This window comes from Sus scrofa, chromosome 1, assembly GCF_054392235.1.
Source record: "Sus scrofa isolate SSC_HxYL_T2T_F1_AM1 chromosome 1, Sscrofa_HxYL_maternal_Yorkshire_Landrace_v2.0, whole genome shotgun sequence".
NCBI lineage: Eukaryota > Metazoa > Chordata > Mammalia > Artiodactyla > Suidae > Sus > Sus scrofa.
In genome coordinates this window covers 125,309,751-125,334,493 of record NC_139383.1, presented here as the reverse complement: position 1 = coordinate 125,334,493, position 24,743 = coordinate 125,309,751, and the positions used below count along the sequence as shown (strand labels likewise).

General features: G+C 37.0%; 1 protein-coding gene across 6 annotated transcripts in view; it reads right to left on the bottom strand.

Annotated features, from left to right (window-relative positions):
* NEDD4 (NEDD4 E3 ubiquitin protein ligase) overlaps positions 1-24,743 on the bottom strand; it is a 128,658-nt gene that overhangs the window by 60,966 nt on the left and 42,949 nt on the right. For 2 of the 6 annotated variants that reach the window (XM_021094880.2, XM_021094883.2), the window contains exon 1: positions 15,167-20,090. The exons of the other annotated variants lie outside the window; for them this stretch is intronic. In XM_021094880.2, the coding sequence (XP_020950539.2) occupies positions 15,167-16,717 (1,551 nt within the window). In that variant the 5' untranslated portion in view covers positions 16,718-20,090. Of the gene's footprint in view, positions 1-15,166; positions 20,091-24,743 lie in introns of those variants that run through there. 6 annotated transcript variants of the gene reach the window in all.

The window sequence follows — 24,743 nt, the reverse complement described above, 5'->3', positions numbered from 1 at the left end:
ACTGCTACCCTCAGTCTGATGAAGCTTGGGAAAACACGGGTTATACATATAGAATAAATAGATCTCACTGGCTTCCACCAGTATAATATATTTCAACAGTTTTCTCATGTGTTTGATAAAATTTGACAATGACAATCCAAGATGATATCCAAATTAATTTTAGAAAGTTAAAAAAATCATAAGAGCCAAACATACACTTTTTCTTCAGTAAAAGGGAAGAATAACTATAAGATGAACATCAGATGAACAAAACTGAATTGCTTATATGAATCATATAAAATTCAGTTTTTATGAATGTTCCAAAGAATGTAACTAGATAAATGTGAAACTACAACAGCTGAGTTACTGTTTTTACCTTACTGATAACTGCCAACTAAATGTTTTAATATAAAAATAAATGGGCATACTAGGATATGTATCCTTTTGTAAAAGTAATCTTTTGTTGAGAACATTTAAAAAGTAGATAGTAGTTAGGAGATTATTTGATTCCTAAGGATCAATAAAAAAATAAACAAATTATAATGTGACTTTCACAAAATAAGACTTTTATTTTAATGTCCTTATAAGCTCATTTAAATGAAAACAATGCTATTAGTAAAAATTGTGATATCTTAAAACAACTATTAACAGGCAATCTGAATAGGTTTATATCAATCAAGTACATTAAAGAAGTAATTAATCATCTTACAAAATAGAAAGCACCAAGCCCAGATGGATTCACCGGTGAATTCTACCAAACATGTGAGAAAGAAATTACATCAATTCTTTCAGAAGACAATTATAGCAGACCCTTTCAGAGACAGAAGCAAAGAAATAGTTTCTAAATCATTCTATGATGTTAGCATTACCTTGATACCAAAACTAGATGAAGGGATTATATAAGAAAACAACAGACTGATGTAGCTAGTGAACACAGATGTAAAAATCCTCATCAAAGTATTAGCAAGTTAAATCCAACAATGCATAAAAAGAATTATACACCATAACCAAGTGAGATTTAGCTCAGGCATGCAAAATTATTTCAACATTCAAAAATTAATTAATGTGATCCATCATACCAACAGGCTAAGGAGGAAAAAGCATGTGATCATATCAATAGATTTAGGAAAACATTTAACAAAAACCAACACCAATTCATGATAAAAATGTTCAGTAAACTAGGAACAGAGGGGAACGTCCTCAACTTGATAAGAAACATCTACAATAAAACTATACCTAACATCATACTAACTGGTGAGAAACTAGATACTTTCCCACTAAGATCAGGAACAAGTAAAGGCTGTCCCCTTTCATCACTCCACTTCAACATTATATTTAAGTTTTAGTTAACATAATATGACAAGAAAAGGACATAAAAGGTATACTGACTGGGAAAGAAGAAATAAAACTGTCTTTTCAGATGACATGATCATCTTTGCAGAAAATCTGAAAGAAATAACCAAAAAACTCCTGGAACTAATGAGCAATTATAGCAAGGTCACAGGATACAAAATTAATATTAGAAAAGTCAAGGGCTTACTTAATAACAATGAACAAGTAGAATTTTAAATAAAAAACACAACACCATTTATAATAGCACCTCCCCAAATGAAATACCTGTGCATAAATATAACAAAATACATACAATATCTACATGAGGAAAACTACCAACTCTGATGAATGAATTCAAAGAATAATTAAACAGATGGAGAGATATTCTATGTTCATGGAAAGGAAGATTCAATATTGTCAATATCTGTTCCTCTCAGTTTGATTTACGGTTTCAAAGCAATCTTAAAAATTCCAGCAAGTTATTTCACAGATGTTGAAAACTGACTCTAAAGCTTATTATATGGAGACACAAAAGGCCCAGAATAGCCAGCAAAATATTGAAAGCCAAGAACAGAGCTGGAAGACTGAAAATACCTTGCTGTAAAACAAAAATATTCTACTGTGCTAACAGTGAAAGAATAGACAAATAGAATGAGTTTTATTTTTCCTCTTTAAGCATGCCTTTTAATGATGTGCATATAATAAAACCATTCATTTTAGAAGGGCAAAAACATCATTTCTGATTAAAGAGACAAAAAATTCTATACTAAGTAACTGGTAAGCTCAATCCCAAAGTGAAATGAACATCATAACATAAATGAAGAATTACAGAGATAGAAATTGAAGGAGATGAATTCATCTTGAGCTGTATCAATACCCAAATGACCTAGATGACTTAGAGAGATCCAAGCCAAAGAGTTTAAAACTACTGTTACTTCTGGTAATTGCTTGGTACTTTTGTATGTTTAAAAAGGCCTTTTCGGGAGTTCCTGTCGTGGCTCAGTGGCTTAGGAATCTGACTAGGAACCATGAGGTTGTGGGCTTGGATCCTGCGTTGCTGTGGCTCTGGTGAAGGCTGGTGGCTACAGCTCCGATTAGACCCCTAGCCTGGGAACCTCCATATATCACGCATGAGGCCCTAAAAAAGGCAGAAAGGCAAAAAGACAAAAAAAAAAAAAAAGTCTTCTCCATTACAGATGCACTCTCAAGTATTTATGGATAAAATCATATGATATATAGGATTTACTTTAAAAAATTACAGAAAAAAAAGGAGGGGAAAAATGGATGACCTGATTGACAAACTGTTGGTAACTACTGAATGGGATTTCAATGGGGGCATACATAGGGGGTCAATGCATTATTCTTTCTACTTTCATGTGTGCTTATAATTTTCCATAGTAAAAATTTTATTTATTTTATTTATGAAAAAGAATAATAGGAATTCCTATTGTGGCTCAGTGGAAACAAATCTGACTAGCATCCATGAGGATGCAAGTTCTATCCTTGGGCTTGCTCAGTGGGTTAAGGATCTGGTGTTGCCATGAGCTGTGGTGTAGGTCACAGATGTGGCTTGGATCCGGCATTGCTGTGGCTGTGGTGTAGGCCGGCAGCTAGAGCTCCAATTAGACCCTAGCCTGGGAACCTCCATATGCCATGGGTGTGGCCCTAAAAAGATAAAAGACAAAAAAATTAAAAGAATATATATATATATATAAATTTATAACTGAGCTACTCTGCTGAACAGCAGAAATTAACACATTGTAAATCACCTATGCTTTAATAAAATTTAAAAAATATATAAAGTGGATGTGCAAAGCATCAGATGATGACTTAGCCTGTGATAATTAAAATGAAAAGCAAAATTTCTTTATTTTTATTTTTTGTCTTTTTAGGGCTGTACCCGTGGTATATGGAAGTTCCCAGGCTAGTGGTCAAATCAGAGCTGTAGCCACCAGCCTAAGCCATATCCACAGCAGTGCTAGATCCAAGCCACATCTGTGACCTACACTCACAGCTTATGGCAACAATAGATCTTTAACACACTGAGCAAGGCCAGGGATCGAACCTGTGCCCTCATGGATACCAGTAGGGTTCATTACTACTGAGCCATGATGAGAACTCTCAAAAATTTTTTAAAAGTTTTAAAGTATTTGGAAAAAAAAAAAGACAGGTAGTTTATAATGATTTAGGTAATTTATAATAGCTACTGAACAAAAGAACACAGTGAAACTCATAAAGAGTGTTGTAGGAGGTAGAAACACACAGTATGTGTTATCTGATCAATAAAATCAATCAGAAAGAAAAAAGTAATCATAAATGTTGGGTCACAAGTCAGAAGAACAGAAAAAGAACAGTGTAAAGATAAACTGGTTCTCCAGAAATATGCTTATTTCTGAAACTTGCTTTCAGTCAACAATGGCAATAAAAAAGGACCTGATCAGGACTTGATCTGTTTTTCAGAGAGTAAAAGTTATTCAGCAGACTGTAGTCAACCCAAGTGGAAATTTTCCTTTAGATGACTTTTGTTTTTCTTTCTGATGCTATTTTTACTAGAATAACCTTCCCCTAGCAGCTTTATCCTGTAGATTCCCACTACTGCAGGGTGGGATGAAAGTCCTCTTGGTTAGAAATGTAGAAAATGGCTTTAGAGCTGAGTTTGGGTCCAAATACGACATTTACTAGACTTACGATAATGAGCAAATAATTTAAACTTTTCCGAACTTGGTGTCTCTTTTTTTAATTCTTTAATTAAAAAATTTTTTTAATTAAAAAAATTTGGGGAGTTCCCATCACGGCTCAGTGGTTAACAAATCTGACTAGGAACCATGAGGTTGCAGGTCCGATCCCTGGTCTTGCTCAGTGGGTTAAGGATCCGGTGTTTCCATGAGCTGTGGTATAGGTCACAGATGCGGCTCAGATCCCGCATTGCTGTGGCTCTGGTGTAGGTTGGCGGCTACAGCTCTGATTCGACCCCTAGCCTGGGAACCTCTATATGCTATGGGTATGGCCCTAGAAAAGACAAAAAAAAAAAAAAAAAAAAAAATCGGGGGGGCCATACCCATGTCATGCAGAAGTTCCTAGGCGAGGGATCAAACCTGCTCCACAGTACTGACAATGCTGGATCCTTAATTCACTGAGTCACCAGGAATCTCCTTGGCCTCTTATTTCTAATATGGAAACAATCAACATCTCAGAAAAATTTTTGAAATGTGGTACAGAACATGGTATGTTGACTGTATCAAACTTTTATAGTTAAAGGCTTAAGAGTTTAAAAAAGAATATATCACAATTTTGTACAAGTTAAAAAAAATCATAGCTGAGGTTTTGAGTTCTATTGTGACACTGAACATCCAAAGCATATTCCATTAGGAGGCAATCCTGGTCTCCTCTTCCTTCTTGATTGTACCCAAACACAGTTTTAACAAGAGTATCCTCCTCCTCAGAGTGACAGGCATGCACATTTATGTTTAAATATATTAGCAAGAATGTAAAAGGCTGGGAGATAGATTAAGGAAACCACATATTCTATTACAAAGGATGCTTAATGTAGTCTTTCTAGGAGCATCTTCACTTCAGAAATATACACTATGTATTTCAGACAACAGATGAAAATCAGGCACCTTACTCAATGTTTTTAGTCAGTACCTTAAAAATGTGATGAGTAAGTATCACTTTTAAGTCATAGTTCACCTTGATTTATCTCAGTTTCAGAATCTATAAAAGAAATCACCTCCATTCCTAGTTTACCACTAACTACGGTTATAAAACATAATGGGGCCATTGTTGCAAGTTTCTGCTCTAGTGAAAAAAAAATGACTTCTGAGAAAAGACTTTCAGATACTGACAGTGTCCCAGCAATGAAGCCTACTATGGGAAAAGCCCCACACAATCACAGAGCCTCCAGATAACTTCATAGTGATTCACTGTCAAAGATGAGCAGAGAGCTAAGGTTCACAAGACACCTGGAGGAAAATGTCTACTAACAAACAGAAACAAACAACAACAGGAAAGTGACCCACAGGAACCAGAGACAACTTAGGACCTATAACAAAACTTAAAAAATAAAAAGCCTTAAGTAAAATATTCTCACAGAAATAAGAGATTGCGCTTATCAAACAGGAATCACCAGAAAATGAGATACAACTTTAGAAATTAAAATACCTAAAATAGTAAAATTAAGAAGGAAAAACTTGGGGGAAATTTTCCAGAAAGTAGAATAAAGAGGCAAAGAAACAGAGAAGAGGAAAGAAAAGTAAATAAGATCAATCTACGAGGTACAAACTTTAGCTCATAGGAATGCTAGGAAGAAAGAACAGAGAAAAAAGGCAGAAAGGAAATCTTCAAAGAAAAAAAACACCTGATTTTTAAAATAAGCGTGTAGGTTATTTTGATAAAAATTTAAATTCGTTACAAATTCTACAGACGACCACATAGCTCAGAGTTTGGATGTGCACCTACCTGCCTGAAGCAGGTATATGGACATTATTATATATCATATTATATTGTACTCTGGTTCTTTTTTTTTAATGGCTAATGCTGTCTTCTCATCTAAATTATAAACTCTTCAAAGCCAGGAATAATATTTGCCACTCACAGCAGGCACATATTCTATTTCTGATAAATACTTGTTAAACTCATTGGGTTTAAAGATGGCTTGAGTTTCCATCAAGCTCTGTGACTCTTTAAGAGGGTTCCGTCCCTCAGCTTTGGTACAAAAGGTAAAGGTCATTCTTAGCTAAAACAGTGACTTGAAACTCCAGGAACAACACTGAGAGGCCAGCTCTTACATCAAGTCTGGAATGAAGTCATTTTATTTAACAACGATAAACTTAAAGCTGGTCAAATGGCCTTTCTTTAAATACCTTTAAAACTTTTGGCCCATTCAATCTTCTTTTTAGAAAACTTGCTCTGAGCTTCTACCCAGACACATAGTTCTATGGTACCAGTTAGTGGAATATGTAGGCTATGAATCAGACTCCACTGTGGAAACTAATCCTTGAGTCACGATCATAATATTCCATTGGCATTCACCCCAGGGACAAGGTATTCATTTAAGAGTATCACTCTTTCAGGCAGAAGATGAAGCATCAAGAATCTCCCACTCATCATTACAGTCATCCCTTAAATATCCTGGTGTGGTTATCTGTTTGTTCAAGGCTGTCTGGTCCCCCTCATTTACCAGATTTGATAGTCATCTTTACCCCATTCTGAAAGATGCCTTGAGTTCAGTCATTAATTTAATAAATACTTGTTAAGGGTCTACTTTGAGCTAAGCACTGTTCTAGGTACTGGGGATACAGCAGTAAATAGGACAAAAGTCTTTGATTTAGGGAATTACATTCTAGTAAAATGGAGCCCAGAAAAGATTACCCATTTGCTTAATCCCTTCTCTAGAATTTAATCAATTCTAGAAAATTTACATTTGCCTGCCTCCTTGCCTGCCTATGTGTCTACCTATCTTAAACTTTTCTCTTGCTATGCTTGCTTTTTCTTATTACTTACCTGAAATGTTCAATCTTTTATTAGGCTCCCTGAAGTCAGGCTAAGCCATAAGTAACCGTAAAGACCACAAAAACCCAGCTACAAATAAGATTTCTTCAATTGCTCCAATGGAAGAACAGTTCCAAATATGTCCATATTTTAATTTATGCTTGAGGGGGATATATACCTTTTTTTTGGTCTTTTTGCCTTTTTCTAGGGCTGCTCCCGCAGCATATGGAGGTTCCCAGGCGAGGGGTTGAATCGGAGCTGTAGCCACCAGCCTACACCAGAACCATTGCAACGCGGGATCCAAGCCGTGTCTGTGACCTACACCACAGCTCACGGCAATGCCGGATCCTTAACCCACTGAGCAAGGCCAGAGATCGAACCCGCAATCTCATGGTTCCTAGTCGGATTCATTTCCACTGAGCCATGACAGGAACTCCCGGATACATACTTTTAAGTAGCACTACAAAGTTACACATTAAGAATTTTTAAACTTTCTCCTTATGGATCCAGCAAAAGGATAGCTCATAAGTAAGCACTGATTACATGTGGTATTTCACTTCATTACATAAGCCAATGAAAGATTCAAACATTCTCTGTAGTACCCTACCCGGCACTGCTAGAGAGAAGTATATTGGAAAGACTGAAAATGTGCACAAAGAGGAAGACAGAAGATACTGCTTGAATAAGCTAGAATAGTTCAAAAAAAATACAACACTTCAGTTGCGTATTTTTCATATCTCATGCTGAGATGGGAAAAAGTTAATGTAGCCAACAATTTAAAAAACAACACAGGGAGTTCCTATCATGGCTCGGCAGAAATGAATCTGCCTAGTATCCATGAGGATGCAGGTGTGATCCCTGGCCTCACTCAGGGATCAGAGTGAATTCACTCCAATTCGACCCCTAGCCTAGGAACTTCCATACACCGTGGGTGTGGCTCTAAAAAGCAAACAAAAAATAAATTAATTAAATAAAAATAAAAAACAATGCAAACCATAATTACAGCCATAATGAATTCAAGACATTTCTTTAAATAGAACTGTAGGCCTTACTGATGAATATTTTTAAGTTCTAAAATGAAACTAAAATGTAACCCTGGAAATATAATATTTAATATTTAATAACAATTATTAAATAATTATCATTAAATATTATTTAATAATATTTAATATTTCAAAAATTGCAAGAGTCATACTAAAGTTCTTCTGTGAGAGAGGCAGACAACTTTGCTCTTGAGTGTTTGTTGATCCAAATAAGCTCTTCTGTATTATATGGTCTCAATCAATAACTAGTCTAAATGCCTAAGCGGATTTAAAACTTACAAATTATTTTGGCCCTAACCACGTTATACCTATGGATCTTCTTTATGTAAAAGTGGAAAATGGACTCACTGGATACTTCAGCTATGAACTATATTACTGTTCTCATTTATAAATGGTCTTAAGCCTTGCTTCTCAAAGTATGTTTGAGGAATTGGCAGCGTTGGTACAATCTGGGAGCATGTTATAAACATACAATCCACAGGTCTCACCCTATACCTACTGAACCAAAATGTACTTCTTCTTTCTTTGCTTTTTAGGGCCATACCTGCAGCATATAGAGGTTCCCAGGCTAGGGACAGAATCAGAGCTGCGCTGCCAGCCTATACCACAGCAACAGCAATGTGGGATCTGAGCCACGTCTGTGACCTATACCACAGCTCATGGCAACGCCAGATCCTCAACCCACTAAGCAAGTCCAGGGATTGAATATGCATCCTCATGGATACTCGTTGGGTTCATAACCACTGAGCCACAACAGGAAATCCCTAAAATGTGCTTGTAAGAAGATCTCTAGGAGATGTACACACACATGAAAATTTGAGAATCAGTAGTCCAAATGACAGCTTAATAAGCCATTCTGCAACTGCAATCCTTAAAGTGTTAGAAGACAACTTAGCAACAAACATTTGAGAGGAAAGAGAAAAAAAGGAAGTAGTCCTAGATGGTATTATTTTAGCTATATCATAATTTTTTTTTTTCTTTGTCTTTTTGCTATTTCTTTGGGCCGCTCCCACAGCATATGGAGGTTCCCAGGCTAGGGGTTGAATCGGAGCTGTAGCCATCGGCCTACGCCAGAGCCACAGCAACGCGGGATCCGAGCCGCGTCTGCAACCTACACCACAGCTCACGGCAACGCCGGATCGTTAACGCACTGAGCAAGGGCAGGGACCGAACCCGCAACCTCATGGTTCCTAGTCAGATTTGTTAACCACTGTGCCGCGACGGGAACCCCTCATAAAATGTTATAGTCAACTTTTCTAAGAGGGACAGGAAATAAAAATTCAGTTAAGAACGTTTCTGTACTTAGTGAACAATTGCATTTAAAGACATTGTCCATTGTACTGCCAATATCCTTGATATTAACTTTTTGGTAACATTTTTTTTCTGTTAAGGTAAATCACAAAATGTTTCACAGTGTTATGAGTCTGTAACACATCTAGGAGAAGTCATGCTTCCCCAATCCCCACCCCACTCTCCCACAGATATCCTAGTACCTAACTAAAAACATCATGGAACCTCTTCGTCAAGGTGTTCTTTACTGTGACCAGCCCATGTATTGGGCTACAAGGTACATACATATGCTAGCTGCTTGCCCTTCCAAGTTTTCAGATCTGTTCTAGTTATAATTTTTAAAGTTTTGGTAAATCTTAGTGAAGGTAAAAACTGCTTTCCAACAAGTGCTCCCATGTTAAAAGCCTCCCCTCAAATACCTTGCTGAACGGAGACAAACTGGCTCACCTTTTGTTTTGAAAGGCTTTCTTATATCCCTAAATGTTGTTCTTATCTGACCACAGTCTTCCTACTCACTCTTGGCCAAAAGAACTACACACTTGAGCAAGACCTTCAGGTATCTGGTGGACATTCTGACAAAATCACTGGATGCCCTCCTAATTGTTTGCACTCATTCACTCCTGCCAACCACCCTCCCGACCTCAACACCCAGGGGCTCTGCCAAGCCCCTTCTGCCCACACAGGCTCCTAGTCCTGGCTTCTAGTCTATCCTGATCCCTGTCACCCCTCAGGTAAAGTAAGAGTGGGTCCAGAAGGGTGAGGCCTCACAGCAAGTAGCATGTGGTAGGCTCCATATCCTGGAAGAAGCCAGGAATAGAAAGAGAGAGGTGCCTTTTTCCCCAGTAATTTCTAGGAACAAGTCCTAAACCTTGACCTGTTTTCTACATGGAAGTTTTATGTTTGTTTTGTCTCATTTTTGGCAGTAGGAAGGGGGAGGAGAAAGAGTAATACTACTCGCAAAGAGTTGTGACCACTCATAGGTGGTCTCATGTTTTCACTCCTAATTGTTTGTTTCCTTCATTTTACATTGCTGAGTCTCCACTTCAGTTTTCACTGTCCATGCTCACTTGTTCTGTAGTTCTAAGGTGAAAGAACAGAGAGCTACGGATATTCTCCCTGCCTCCACAGAACAGGCTGTAATATCTTTGGGGACAATTCATTTTATGCAATTATATCCACCTCATACCGTGTCTTCTATAGAGGAGGTATTAAATACATATCTTGCTTATACTACTAACTCATTTCCTATGACACTGAGCAAACGATCTATGCCTGCTGTTTCTCTTTCTTCAACTAGGCTTTTACACTATCCCTTTGAGCCTACTCTTACTAAAATCACCAACGATCTCCTAGCTGCCACATTCAATGGATACACAAATTCCACAAAAAGTCTTTGACTGGACTCGTAACCCCCAAACTACATTTCTAGCTCTCACTTATCTTCTGAGCCCTGATCTGATATCTCCAATGATCCTACTTGACAGCTGTACTACCAGGGCAGCTTCTCAGCACAAAAACTTCATGATGTATGACTTCTTTGCCCTCCCAATTTGGTCCCTCCTCCTGAATTCCCTATCTTAGTTGATGACATCACTAATCACCTGGTCAACCAAGTTAAGAAAACTTTCATTCATTTATAAGGCATGGTGTCATAAAAATTTCATCTAAAAACATACAAGTGAGCACGTTACACTCTCAAATAAAGACTCCCATTGCCTAACTATTGTCTGTTAGCAGGAGACACACTACTTTCTTTCAGCACAAGGTCTTACAGGTGATGCGAAGCTCACTTCCAGTGTACTGTCGTCTTCCACATCCTGGAACTCCCCTGCTCCAGTCGCAATGAACTATTTACAGTGTGATTCTCTCACATCTCTAGTCTTGCATATGCAGCTGCTTCAGCCTAGGGCAACGATTTTCAACAGGGGTCAAATCTGCCCCTTGGGACACCTGGCAATGTCTGGAGACATTTTTTGATTGTCACAACTTGGGGAGAGGGTTGCTACCAGCATCTAGTGGGTGGACACCAGGAAAGCTGTTTCACATCCTACAAGGCACAGGAAGCCCCCCACAACAAAGACTATCCAGTTCAAAATGTCAACAGAGTTGAGACTGAGAATCCCTGCCCTAAAGTATCTTCCTTGATTTCTCTGCCTGGTGAACTTCAACTCACTGATCAAGATGGAGCTCAAATGTCACCTCCTCTGTGAAGCCTGTCTACCAACCAGGTCCTCTGCTCTAGACAAATACTATTGCACCTTTCTCATTTTCTTCTATATACCTCTATTTTAGCACATCATACATTAGGCTGAAGATTTTGCTTGTTTATTTGTTTACCAGTGTGTCTCTAACCAGAATGGAAGTTCTCCCAAGTAGAGATTGTGCTTTATCATCTTTTATTCCCAGAGCTTCAGTCAGGGTCTGGCAAACAGTAGGCACTCAAATATGTACTAGATGAGTAAATTAAAGACACATCTGGAGTTCCCGTCGTGGCGCAGTGGTTAACGAATCCGACTAGGAACCATGAGGTTGCGGGTTCGGTCCCTGCCCTTGCTCAGTGGGTTAATGATCCGGCGTTGCAGTGAGCTGTGGTGTAGGTTGCAGATGCGGCTCGGATCCCGCGTTGCTGTGGCTCTGGCGTAGGCCAGTGGCTACAGCTCCGATTGGACCCCTAGCCTGGGAACCTCCATATGCCGCGGGAGCGGCCCAAGAAATAGCAACAACAACAAAAAAGACAAAAGACAAAAAAAAAAAAAAAAAAAGACACATCTACAGAGAAATGCAAATATTCCTGAAGCAAGCAATTCAGTTCCCTGGACCACTGAAACTAATACTTTACTTCTTCAGTTCTATGAAATGCAAATATAAAAGCAGGCACTTCTCACCAAATTTCTAAAACTGGTCATAAACACTGTTGCATCACAGTTTTAGCATCAATATTTATAAACTATATTGATTTTTAGAAGCCAGATTAAGTGTTCAAAATTAATTTAGTCAAATGTCTTTAAATATTCTGGTAAAGTTCCTAAGATAAGGACAGACTGAGAAAATAATGGAATACTAAAAATAATATATATTTGAAACACTTATTTTAGGGAAGAACAACTAAATATACTACTGAAATGTAGACTCTTGAGATTAGTGTTAAAGGCTTTTGAAATACTTGAGACATAGTTTTTAAAAGTTCTTCTCTTTTAGGCTTAAGCAATTCACCTATCCAGGATTAAATGACAGAAAACAAACAGAAACTTCAATAAAAAAGGAAAAAATGTAAAGCTTAACTTTCTGACAAAAATCAAGCATAATCACAAATGACAGAAGACATACACAAGCTTGGGCAAATGCTAAAGTATTTTAAATAATAGGGTAATGAAATCTCTGAGCATGCTAACAACACAGGGAATTTTACAAAAACAATAGACAGGGGAAAATAAAAGAACAATAGAGTAAACTAGCGCTTACAGAGATTTTAGAAATCTGAATGGTAATTTTTGTAATTGGATAAAAACTGCTTCAGCTCCTTAAGCTATTTCTTGATCAAACTGACAAGATATGATACAGAATGTGAAAATATCAAATATCTACTTTCAGATCAAAAGTCATTACAAAGCTTTTGCAAAACTAATATTGTCTCTCAAAATGTATAATAAACATATGCTAGTTGGCAGCAAATAAATGAAATAAACATTACCCTGCAGACTACAAGGTCTTATCTTCATTCTAAGCTGTAAACACATAACAGAGCAGATACAGTTAAAAGTTCTCACTAGATTTAAAAAATTAGTCACTAACGAGCTATTGATTATACAAAGCTAGAAACTGTAAACTATTCTGCTAGAGACTGGTAGCTAAACACAGAAGAGAAGAATCTGTAGACCTCTTGGTGCTTTAGAAACCAGGGTCCCTGACCAAAGCAGTGATTTAATTTTACGGCTGCTGGGTACAGATAGCTGACATTACTAAATGCTACTCTAATATCAACTTGTTAAATGTGAATCCAGACTCAGCATATCAGAATACTAACCCAGACTAACTGGAGTCATGGGAAATATTTTGGGAGCTGTTTATTTATAAATGAGTTACAATACACAACTATAATTAGATAAATATATAATTATTGATAAAACATGGTATTATTTCTAAAACCCCATTATTGTTGTCACCACTACGTTTAGAAAAAACAGTATTTTCCTCTTAAAGTAAGCCCTTGATTTATTGCTAATCAATTAGATCAATTCAGACCTGGTATGTTTTAAATTTAATGGTCACTATATTGTTTATAATATTTGAATAAAGAGTTGTTTAATAAACAGTAAAAGGGGGGAACAATTTAAAGCTCTCCAGCAAATGACACACTTCTGAACTATTTTATAATCCAATAATCTATCAGAAAAAATAGAATCTGCAGAAAGCTAGCCATTTGGTTGTCACTAAAAATATTTAAGTTAGCTTACCTAAGTTTAAATAAAACAAATAAAAGTGCATTTTTTTAGCCACGCAAAAGGCATTTATTTAGACATACTTTACTAAAAAAAAATTAAAAATACCATTTTTCAAAAGATTCAACAACAACACACTATAATCAACTATTTTAAGGATATTTCTGGGATAATTATTCCTTTCAGATTAATTATTTAATTAAATGTAAAATAAATATACAAGATACATGTAATTCAATTAGCAAACTATTAATGTTTCTACACAGTATCACTTAATTGCTTTCTTTTAGAAGACAAAACACTTGAATGGATTATAAACTAACAGCTGGTTTTTAAAAAGTTCTGTAAGTGGAATTAATAATTCTAAAACATAGATCAGAATTTGAAATATGATCTTTATTCATCCCCAATAAAGTAGTTATTAACATCTGGACATTGAGTAACAATGATTAGATTTATCAGATTTCAAAAGAGAGGAAACAAACCAGCAATTACTTAATATTTTATTTATCCAGAAGTTTAAAAAAAATCTTTAACATGGATATCAAGTGTTCTATAAACACAGATTAGGCAGACAAATTTTTTCCCCAAAAAAACTATTATGAACTGTCATCTAGAATTGGTTTAGTCAGAAACATTTTTTAAATTTCCTGAAATCTGGCAAGATCTTCCAAATACAGAAATTTAAAAAATCTTTTTAAGTTCAAAACACTTAAAATACTTTGGAAAGGCCAAACTACATAAAGAACAGTTTTGGTTAAGATTCACTTGAGTTAAATTACTGATATAATAATGCAAAATTACCAAAATAACAAATTTATAGGGTAACTAGAAAATTAAGGAAAATGCTTAGCAATTGAAACCAAATTCAAAAATATAAAATTTAGAATTTAATATGTTAAAGAATGAGTTACATTTTAGAAGGCACTCTTAACTGGTAGCTAAAGAAAAATAGGGTGGAAACAAAATTCCTGTGGCTAAGGGTATATACAAACACAAATGCCATTTATTTTTCCTCTGTTTTAAACATTCAGAACAACAGTTTTTATTGATGATCTAATAAATATATGTATTTTAAAGAAACATTTTCTCTGCACTCATTTCTAAGAAGATTTTCACATTTTATGTAAGCTTTTTATTTTTTGACATTTTAAGCAGCTTTCTATATTTTTTTTCCACAATGCTTAAGGAGAGGAAGAATACTAAATGAGCATTTGTAAAAGTAGGAATAAAATCCTGAGTTAGACATTTAAATATTATGCCACTTGAGGGAAAAACATACTGAGGTAAAATGTTATGAAATAATTTATTATTTAAAGCTTGTTTTTATGCTACAGAAATGTTTTATGGCTCATATCACTTTGGAAAGTTCTTTTTAAATGAATATTTTCTACACTGATAAAATAACAGCTAGAGAGAAAAACTACTGGGCATTTTTTCAGATTCACAAATGTAAAGTTCATGACTACAAAGTACTTGCTAGCTAAGGACTAAAAAATACATAAAAGTGCCAAGTTATAATAAACTTAACCAAATATTTCATAAAGTTATTACAGTATAAATTAGTATTTATCAAGACCAAAGGAAACTTACCTTACAAGAATGCTTTAAAGAATTAGATGGATCATTTGTGAAATCTCTGTTGCTGTCTCTTGTTAAATTATCAACTTTACCTTCATTTCCAGATGCAAACTTTATGAGCAATTGAGATGGTCCCCCCTTAGAACAATTGTGCTTAAGGCTGGATAAACAGGAAATATTTGGATAAGTTCCTCCCAATGAAATACTTCTTCGTAAAATAGCATGGTTTTTGTTTATCTGTAAGTTTGGTCTTTCCAACTGTCTGCTGATATTGATTTGACAATCTATATTTTGGGAGGATGGTAAATATGCAGATGTCCTATGCATACGCTTAATATACTCTGAATCAGAGTTAAGCTTAATTTCTGACATCCCTGGTTTACAGTCACCATTTGCTGTTTCACAATTTAATGTAGTTGCTTTCTGTTGGGTGAAATGCACTGAAACACAAGAATATCCTTCAGATGACTTTTCACAGGCGGTCTGATTTGGACTATTATTTGCAATAACAGTTTTCTTTTGTAATGAGCCCTTCCTGTGAAGGGGTCGTATGTCTCTTACTTCTCCAGGAGTAGAGGTTGTTTTAGACAACCGAAGTCCGTTGACAGCTGTTGAAAGAAATCCCTTAGCATTAGTGCCATCTTCATTGTGGGCAACTTCACTAGGAGAAATAACAAACTGGTGTGAGGTCTGATAGGATCCTTTGCTCAGAAAAGTACCTGTACTTGTAGGAGAAGTTGGTGGAGTATTTGAAGGACTCCTAGGAAAAATGACTAAGGATGAACAACGTTTTAGAGGAATTTTTGAGTTCCTGATCATTGGCAATTTCATGATCTCTAGTCCATGATCCAAGTCATCCTGGACAAAGGGAACTGTACTTGTACTTCTTGACAAAATTTCACATGGAGCAGTATTCCTGTTTGGCACACTTCTATTGGAGGTGCTGTCAGAAGACAAATTTCCACCAAAAAAGGTATCATCAGTTGGCGGAAAACCACAACCACTGCTGTCGCTGGTGATACTGTTGGTGTAGGAACCTCCACTGGTGATACTGGTGCATGACCCATAATCGCTACTGTTGCTGCTATAAGACCCATTCTCACTGGCTGAAAAGTTACTAAGGCTACCACTGCAAATGACAGAACTGCTTAAAAAGGTACCATCATCCACAGCACTCAGGTCGTTATCAACCACAGCACTGCCATCCTTCAAGACACAAGTAAATGAAGCATCATCACTGCCAGCTAAGACATGGCTAGACTGAAGACATCCACTGTACCTTGTTGGCTGGAGTGAAATCTGCAGACAGCTGCTCTTTTTATTAACATTTTCAGGTGAAGGAACAGATGATCTTTCCTGAGACTTAACGTTTTCCTTTATTAACGGAGCTAGTGCAGTTTGTCTGGGAGTCAGCTTCATTTGAACCACGTTAGAGGTTGAAATCCGTGTTGGTCTTGTGAAGCACATGTGAATACTGCTATCCAAATCATCTCCAGAGGTTTCTGACAAAGGGTAAGTATTGCTTCTTCTGGCTGCAAAGTGCAATCGTAAGCTTTGTGCCATTTGTTCTCATTTCCAAACATGTTAAGGGCTGAAAGTCATAACAAAGATCTCTGTCGGTAGACAGGCTAGAAGCAGCTGCACTGCATCGAAAGAAAAAATCATTTGTGGTGCCTAAAAGAGCTCGTAAGTAGTGGTCTTTATCCTGAGTAAAACCTTAGAGACCAGATATCGTAGAAAGAAAAAGACGGCCCATTCCCGAGACTGACGACTGACGTTTCCAAAATGTCTTGAATCGCTTGTAGTCAAAATGCCTTCACTTACAAAGCACTTGATTTCCAGCGACCTTTAAGCTGAGCTCAGCTGCAGCACACTGCCTCAAACACTGCCAACCTTGTTTCAATTATACCTTCTCCAATTTGCATGAATGAGTAACACAAGAACAACAATCTTCTAGCATTTCAAGTTGAAACAGTATTTTTCACTCCAGCTCTACTAAATGAACATTTAACTATGTGAATCACGGTGCCTATACTTTCTCCAGCAGTTTGACCACTAATATTTTTACCCATAGGGATAGAATTACAGGAAGTTGGTAGGAATGAAACCCCATGTAATTGAGTATCAAATCAAGGATTGAATTTCCAAATAGTGGTCATACTGGAATCTAGTCAACTTAGTAAATGTAGAAAGGAATATAGACTGTTAATTTTTTTTAAATGAGTAAGTTCAAACAGTTGTATAAACTGGGAAATATCAAAACTGAGGTGAATTAAAAATTTAGCATTAAATCAAATAGATACATATTTTAGCTTCTAAAACACGATGTACTTATAAAAAGTGAAAGCTTAAGGATCGAAATACAAAATTAGCCTAGTAATCTATTGCAAAAATTGAGCATACATCTGAGAAAAAAAAAATTTTGAGAGAAGCTGTCACCAAGCATTTTCTCCTGTAATTTTAAGGCCTTTTCAGCCAAGCAGTACAGTCTTTAAATGATGCCATTTATATTTGGACTATTAAAACTCTGCCAAGAAATAGGCTAAGAAAACATTCCATTAAAAATATATGCAGATTAGACAGAAAAACTATACCCCAATATAGTTTGAGCACACAAGATATTTTATTCCACTGTCTCTGCAATTCATTCACTTAAGAGAGTGTTGTGGTAAGTAAAGAAGTCTAAAAAGGATTTAACACATCAAATAAACATATCTCAATGCCAATTCTGTTGCGAAAAACTCTAGGAGCTCTTTGCTGGCCCCTACTGGTGCACTGAAACAATTCATTTAGTTGTTTGATACCTATAAAGAAGTACAAACCATGTCGCATATTTCTTTATATAAACAAAGTACATACTTGTTTACATTTTTGAGCACTAGCACTGCCCTAGAGGCAGAATTACTTACTACTGCTGATAAAGCTCCCACAGGAGAGAACAGTAGACTGTCTGTCCTTTCAGAGGTTGCAATTTTGTATATGTATTTTTTTCTGCTTCGTATTTATTTAACCTTTACTTTATTTTCAGTTTACTAGGTAATAAAAGTTTAATATTTTAATTTCTCCCCTAAATGTCATAGACCAAGGTTGGTATTCTGTTTGAAAGAAACAAATTTATTTTTAAATAATGCTCTAGGGTATATTTAAACCCCTTACCTGAATTTTACAGCTGGAACTCCAGTAATAAATATATACTGGCTCATTCATAGGAAAGTAAAAAGCAAAATAGTTCAGTTGTTTACACCACATGGTACTACACCCAAGTTGTATTTTTCTAAGTAAGTTTTTTTTCCCTAAGTGAAAGCAAATATGTAAAACATATACTCACACTTTGTTTAAAAAAGAAAACTCAAGATAGATCTGTTCTCAATCACAATTTTCTAAACACTGTTTTTAATCAATTAAGGCAGGACAAAATAGAAATATGGAATTTACTAAATTCTATTTCTGACTAGAATGAGATAGTACTGTTTTAGAATGTGTATAATTATAAATTTAATAATAAAATTATTATGCTATTTTGGTTTTGCATAACCTATTTCCTTTATGATATTACAGGCTTCAGTACATATTCTCTTAAAATCTTTCTTTTTTTTACCAGAAGGGAGAGTCCTAATCTTTTCACTATGCCTTCAAATAATTCCAGCTTTCCTTCTTGAATTAAGTTAGGGATTTGAGGACTCAAAAGATGAATCACTTCTAATAAGCTAATCAATGAGATCTAACTGCTAGTGCCTGTGGCTTAAAACTTCCAGTTATTAAGGAAATCCCCTTTAGTTGTTACTATAAAATAATGAATAAATAATGATAAATGTTTTCTCTTTGGTAAGCTTCACTGTTAAGTATCAGTTTCACCTAACTAGATTTTAAGCTTCCAGAGGGTGAGGACAACAACTAAACATTTCTTATTTCCTCTGATCCACCTGAACTCATGCTGGGTACAAAGTAAACAGTAGGTAACACCAGAGAGGAGGTTGGATATATGGTGGATGTAGCCAATCCAGCTTCTATTTCCTTTTTTTTTTTTTTTTTTTTTTTTAATTAACAGCTGCAACTAGCATATGGAAATTCCTGGGTTAGGGGTCAAATCCAAGCTGCAACTGCGGGCCTATGCCACAGACACGGCAATACCAAATCCAAGCCACATCTGTGACCTATGCTGCAGCTTGCGGCAATGCTGGACCCTTAACCCACTGAGCGAGGCCAGGGATCGAAACCCACATCCTAACGGACACTATGTCAGGTTCTTAACCCACTGAGCCAAAATGGGAACTCCCCAAGCTAATACTTCTAAAGAGGTATCAAAAATACTGCAGCTGGACAAAAAGAAGGATGCTCGAAAATTTTGCAAAGAGGGCTTTAGCCAAAGGGAAACAAAGGTAAGAGAATCAAATGCACTTCCTAGCACTCTAGTCTGAGTTTAAATGCTAGTGAGGCTGAATGGTTTGCATTACTGGCTCTGGTCTGGGACTGCACAGGATCTGTGCCACTTTTATAACAGAACCTGGGAAACACGGGGTAAAATGTAGCCCCTGGGGCAAACAGATGCCAAAAGTGGAGCATCAACCCTAACCTCAAGGAGAGGAGAGCTGGAGAGTGGTAGCAGGCTTCATCTGGGAGGAATCTGTGCAAATCCTATAGAATTTCATATTCTGGAGTGAAACGGATAATGTCTTCAGATTAGACTGGATATGTTGACTTGGCTTAGCTATTTTGCCCAGTTATTAGTCCAAACACCTAACTAGATGTTGCTGTGAAGCTATTGTTAAGGTATGATTAACTTTTAAATCAGTAAATTCTGAATAAAGCAGAATGCCCTCCATAATGTGATGGACTTCATCCAATCAGTTAAAGGCCTTATGCGCAAAGACAGGCTTCCCAAGGCAGCAATTCTGCCTAAAGGCTGTATCACAGAAGCCTTGCCTGAGTTTCCAGCCTGCTGCCCTGCAGATTTCAGATGCATTAACCCTTGCCTGAATATCCAACCTGCCAGCAGGGCCTCTTCAGACTTTCCATCTTCCATTATCACGTAAACCAATTCCTTAAAATAAATCAACACTCGCCTCATTACCTCGCTCCCTCCCCCTTTCTCAGGTGTGTGGGTGTGTGTCCTATTGGTTCTGTTTCTTTGGAAAACCTTGACTAATACAACCACTCAGCCTGAGAAGCAGAACATCGCCACCTGGAAAATGGAATATAAGCATCTCCTAAAGCTTCAGAGGCTGGATGTGTGCAGATGCAGCTCTTGGGTTGTGGCAAAGAAGCCCTAACTTTCGCATTAGTGGATAGAATTCATTTAAAGGCATATTATTCTTCAATGTCCCATGGCCATCAACACCAACACCACCATCACCAAACTATGACAGTTATAACCCCCAGGTTCTTAAAACTGGTTGACAAAAAAGGAATATAAGCCTACTCTTTCTTGAAGCAAATATCACTTATATTGAAAGCATTTTCCAGATGACTAGAAATTCATTCTCCTTTAAGTTTATCTATGCTCATCACCATATATTTCCAAAGCAAATATGCTAGGAAAAGGATGCATTTTTAATTTAGTTGTGAGTGCTACAGAACAAGGATCAAATGATATTTACAGTGCAGAGGCCAATTTACTGCTACACGATCAAGCCTGTTATTCCATCCATGGCTATAGTTTCTAGGACATCTCAGGTGATCTGTACATTTCAATTACTTGCTAGGAACTAGCAAAAGAGCATTAGAATGACATGTACCACTCTGTTCTAATTATTTCTTGTTCCTTTTTGCTAGTAAACTGAGCTTCTTAAAAACTGTGATTTCTAATGCATATCAGAGTATCTAACACAACAGATGCCCCCAATGGCATACCATGGTTAGCACACAAAATATGACATCAGAGAACCATAAATGCATGAGTCCCTAAAAGCTAAATAACACTGTACTAATGACAAAAATCTTTCTGAATGCTTTGATAGCCACTGTCTCATTTTCACCATATATTTATGAGATAAGTAGGCAAGTATTGTTATCCCCATTTTTTAAACATGTGAGAATACATTTTCAGAAGGATTAAATACAATTTGTCCAGGGTTACAGGCTAACGTACCAAATCACAAGCCTGACTATGATGGATATCTGGCTCTTCACTGTGGGGATCTACAATATCCTGATCAGTGCATTATTTTCCTTTTGCATTTAGCTTTAAAGCCTCTTAAAATCTTTACATATCATGTTTATAACTCTGGAAATATCCCAGTGTTAATATCAGAAGCAACTTTTCTTCTTTCAGCATAGCATGACACCCTGCATAGTACACTATACATGGTTAACACTCAGAGAGGGTCAATGCTCCAATCAGAGCATGACAGATATCAGTCAAATTCTGGCAATGGAGAGTCACACCACACTAGGGTGATGGGGAAAAAAAAAAGGCTAGAAAACTATAAGAAGGATGGGAGATGGGATTAAGATGGCAGAACAGAAGGACTGGAGCTCAACTTCTCTCATAAAAACAACAAAATTACAACCAAATGCTGAGCAACCTTCAACCAGATGGACTGGAAACTTTCAAAAAGATATCCTACTCCAGAAGACAAAGAGGAGGCCATGTCAAAGGTAGGAGGGGAAATTACATGATATAAGCAACCTCATACCTCCTGGGTGGGCAGCCCACAGACTGGAAAGTAACTCTGTCACAGAGACTTACTACAGGAGTGACAGTTCTGAGCCCCACGTCAAATCCCCATACCTAGGTATCTGACATCAGGAGAAAGAGCTCCCAGAGCATCTGGCATTGAAGGCCAGTGGGGCTTGTGCACAGGAGCTCCACAGGACTGGGGGAAATGGAGAATCCATTCTTGAAAGGTGCACACAGACTTTCATATGCACTGTGTCCCAGGGCAAAGCAAAGCCTCCATAGGAATCTGGGGCAGACTTGACTGAGTTCTTGGAGGATCTCCTGGGAAAATGGGGTGACTGTAGCTTGTTGTGGGGGAAGGACATTGGAAGCAAAGCTCTCAGGAATATTCATCAGCAGTTCATTTCTCTGGAGGTGGCCATTTTGGAAAAATCTGGCCCCACCCATCAGCATTGAGAAGCCTCAGGCCAAACAATAATCCAGGTGGGATCACAGCCCCACCCATCAGTAAACAGGCTGCCTAAAGACCCCCTCCCAGGCACACAGCCATCTCTAATCTCACCCAGAGACAAAGCCCCACCCACCAGAGGGATAGGAATCAGCCCCACATACCAGTGGCAGGCACCAGTCCCTCCCATCAGGAAGCCTACAGCAAGCTCCCATACCAACATCAGCCACAAGGGGGGCAGATACCAGAAGTAAGAGAGGCTACAACTCTATTATCTACAAAAAGGACACCACACCAAAAACCTAGAAAAATGAAAAGACAAGAGAACTATAACTCAGATAAGGAAGAAAGAAAAAAACCTCAGAAAAACTGCTAAGTGATTTGGAGATTGTCAGCCACCAGGAAAAGGATTTTAGACTGTTGATGCTAAAGATGATGCAAGACATTGAAAATAAACTGGAGGCAAAGATGGATAATTTATAGCAAACACTGAGAAAATAAATACAAGATTTAAAACTTAAGCAAGCAGAGATGCAAAATACAATAACTGAAATAAAAATTCATTAAAAGCAATCAATAGCAGAATACAGGAGATAGAAGAATGAATAAGTGAGGTGGAGGACAGACCAGTGGAAATCACTGATGAGGAACAGAAAAGAGAAAAAAGATTGAAAAGAAATGAGAGTCTCAGAGAACTCTGGGACAATGTTAAACACACCAAAATCCATGTCATAGGGGTGCCAGAAGAAGAGAGAGGGAAAAGGACAGAAAAAATATTTGAAGAGATGATAGCTGAAAACTTCCCTAACATGGGAAAGGAACCACTCACTCAAATCCAGGAAGCACCACGAGTACCATATAAACTAAACCCAAGGAGGAATACACTGAGACACATATTAATCAAACTGACCAAAATTAAAGACAAAGAGAAAATGTTGAAAGCAGCAAGGAAATAGAAACAAATAACATACAAAGAAACCCCGAGAAGGTTATCAGCAGATTTTTCAGCAGAAACTCTGCAGGCCAGAAGGGAGTGGCAGGATATACTTAGAAAGATGAAAGGAAAAAACCTCCAACCAAGACTCCTTTACCCAGCAAGGCTCTCATTCATATTTGAAGGAGACATCAAAAGATTTACAGATAAGCAAAAGCTAAGAGAATTCAGCAACACTAAACCAGCCTTACAACAAATACTAAAGGAACTTCTCTAGGTAGAAAAGAAAAGGATGCAACTGGAAACGAAAATGCCACAAATGACAAGGCTCACCAGTAAAGGCATATGTACAGTAAAAATAGGAAATCATCCATACACAATTATGCTACCAAAGTCAGAAATCCTGAAAAGAGGAGGGTACAAATGCAGGACACTGGAGATGCACTTGCAATTAAGAGACCAAAAACTTAAAACAATCTCATATATATATATATAGAGTCCTATATCAAAACCTCAGGGCAACTGTAAACCAAAAATCTACAATTGACACACAAATAAGAAAAATCAACTCAAATACCACTCTAAAGATAGCCATCAAAACACAAGAGGAGAGAACAAGAGAAGAAGGGAAGAAAAAAGAGCAACAAAAACAAATCCAAAACAGTTAATAAAATGGCAATAAGAACATACATATCAATAATTACCTTAAATGTTAATGGACTAAATGCCCCAACCAAAAGACATAGACTGGCTGAATAGATACAAAAACAAGACCCATACATATGCTGTCTTCAAGAGACCCACTTCACTTCTAGGGATACATACAAATTGAAAGCAAGAGGATGGAAGCAAATAGTCCATGCAAACAGGAATAAAAAGAAAGCTGGAGTAGCAATACTCATATCAGACCAAATAGACCTTAAAATAAAGATAATAAGAGACAAGGAAGGACATTACATAATGATCAAAGGATCAATCCAAGCAGAAGAACTGTAAATATTTATGCACCCAACATAGGATCACCTCAGTATATAAGACAACTGCTAACAACTTTAAAAGGAGAAATCAAAAACTATAAGCAGGGTAGAGTACACAAACATGAGCTATCCTTCCTTGTAGACAAATGCAAATAACTCAAATGAAATAGTTCACCAATTATGTACTCAAGAATCAGGGAGAAATTCACGTCAGTGTCACTAACAACAAGAGAAATAACACAGGAAAACCATGACCCAGAAATTCAACCCCAAAATGTAAATCTTAGATATATACTAGTACATGTATATCAGGAAACACAGCAAAGATGTTTACCAATTGGTAATAGCAAAAAAACTGGAAACAACACTAATACTCAATTAAGGAGGATAAATAGATAAATTATGGTATTACAGCATTTGCAGATGACGGGAAAACTATGCATCTGTGAAAATGTGCTATTATAGGTCAATCTCAGAAATATAACCTTAAGCAAAAAAAATGTCACAGAGGAAAATAATTCAGGAGTTCCTGTCGTGGCGCAGTGGTTAATGAATCTGACTAGGAACCATGAGGTTGCGGGTTCGGTCCCTGCCCTTTGCTCAGTGGGTTA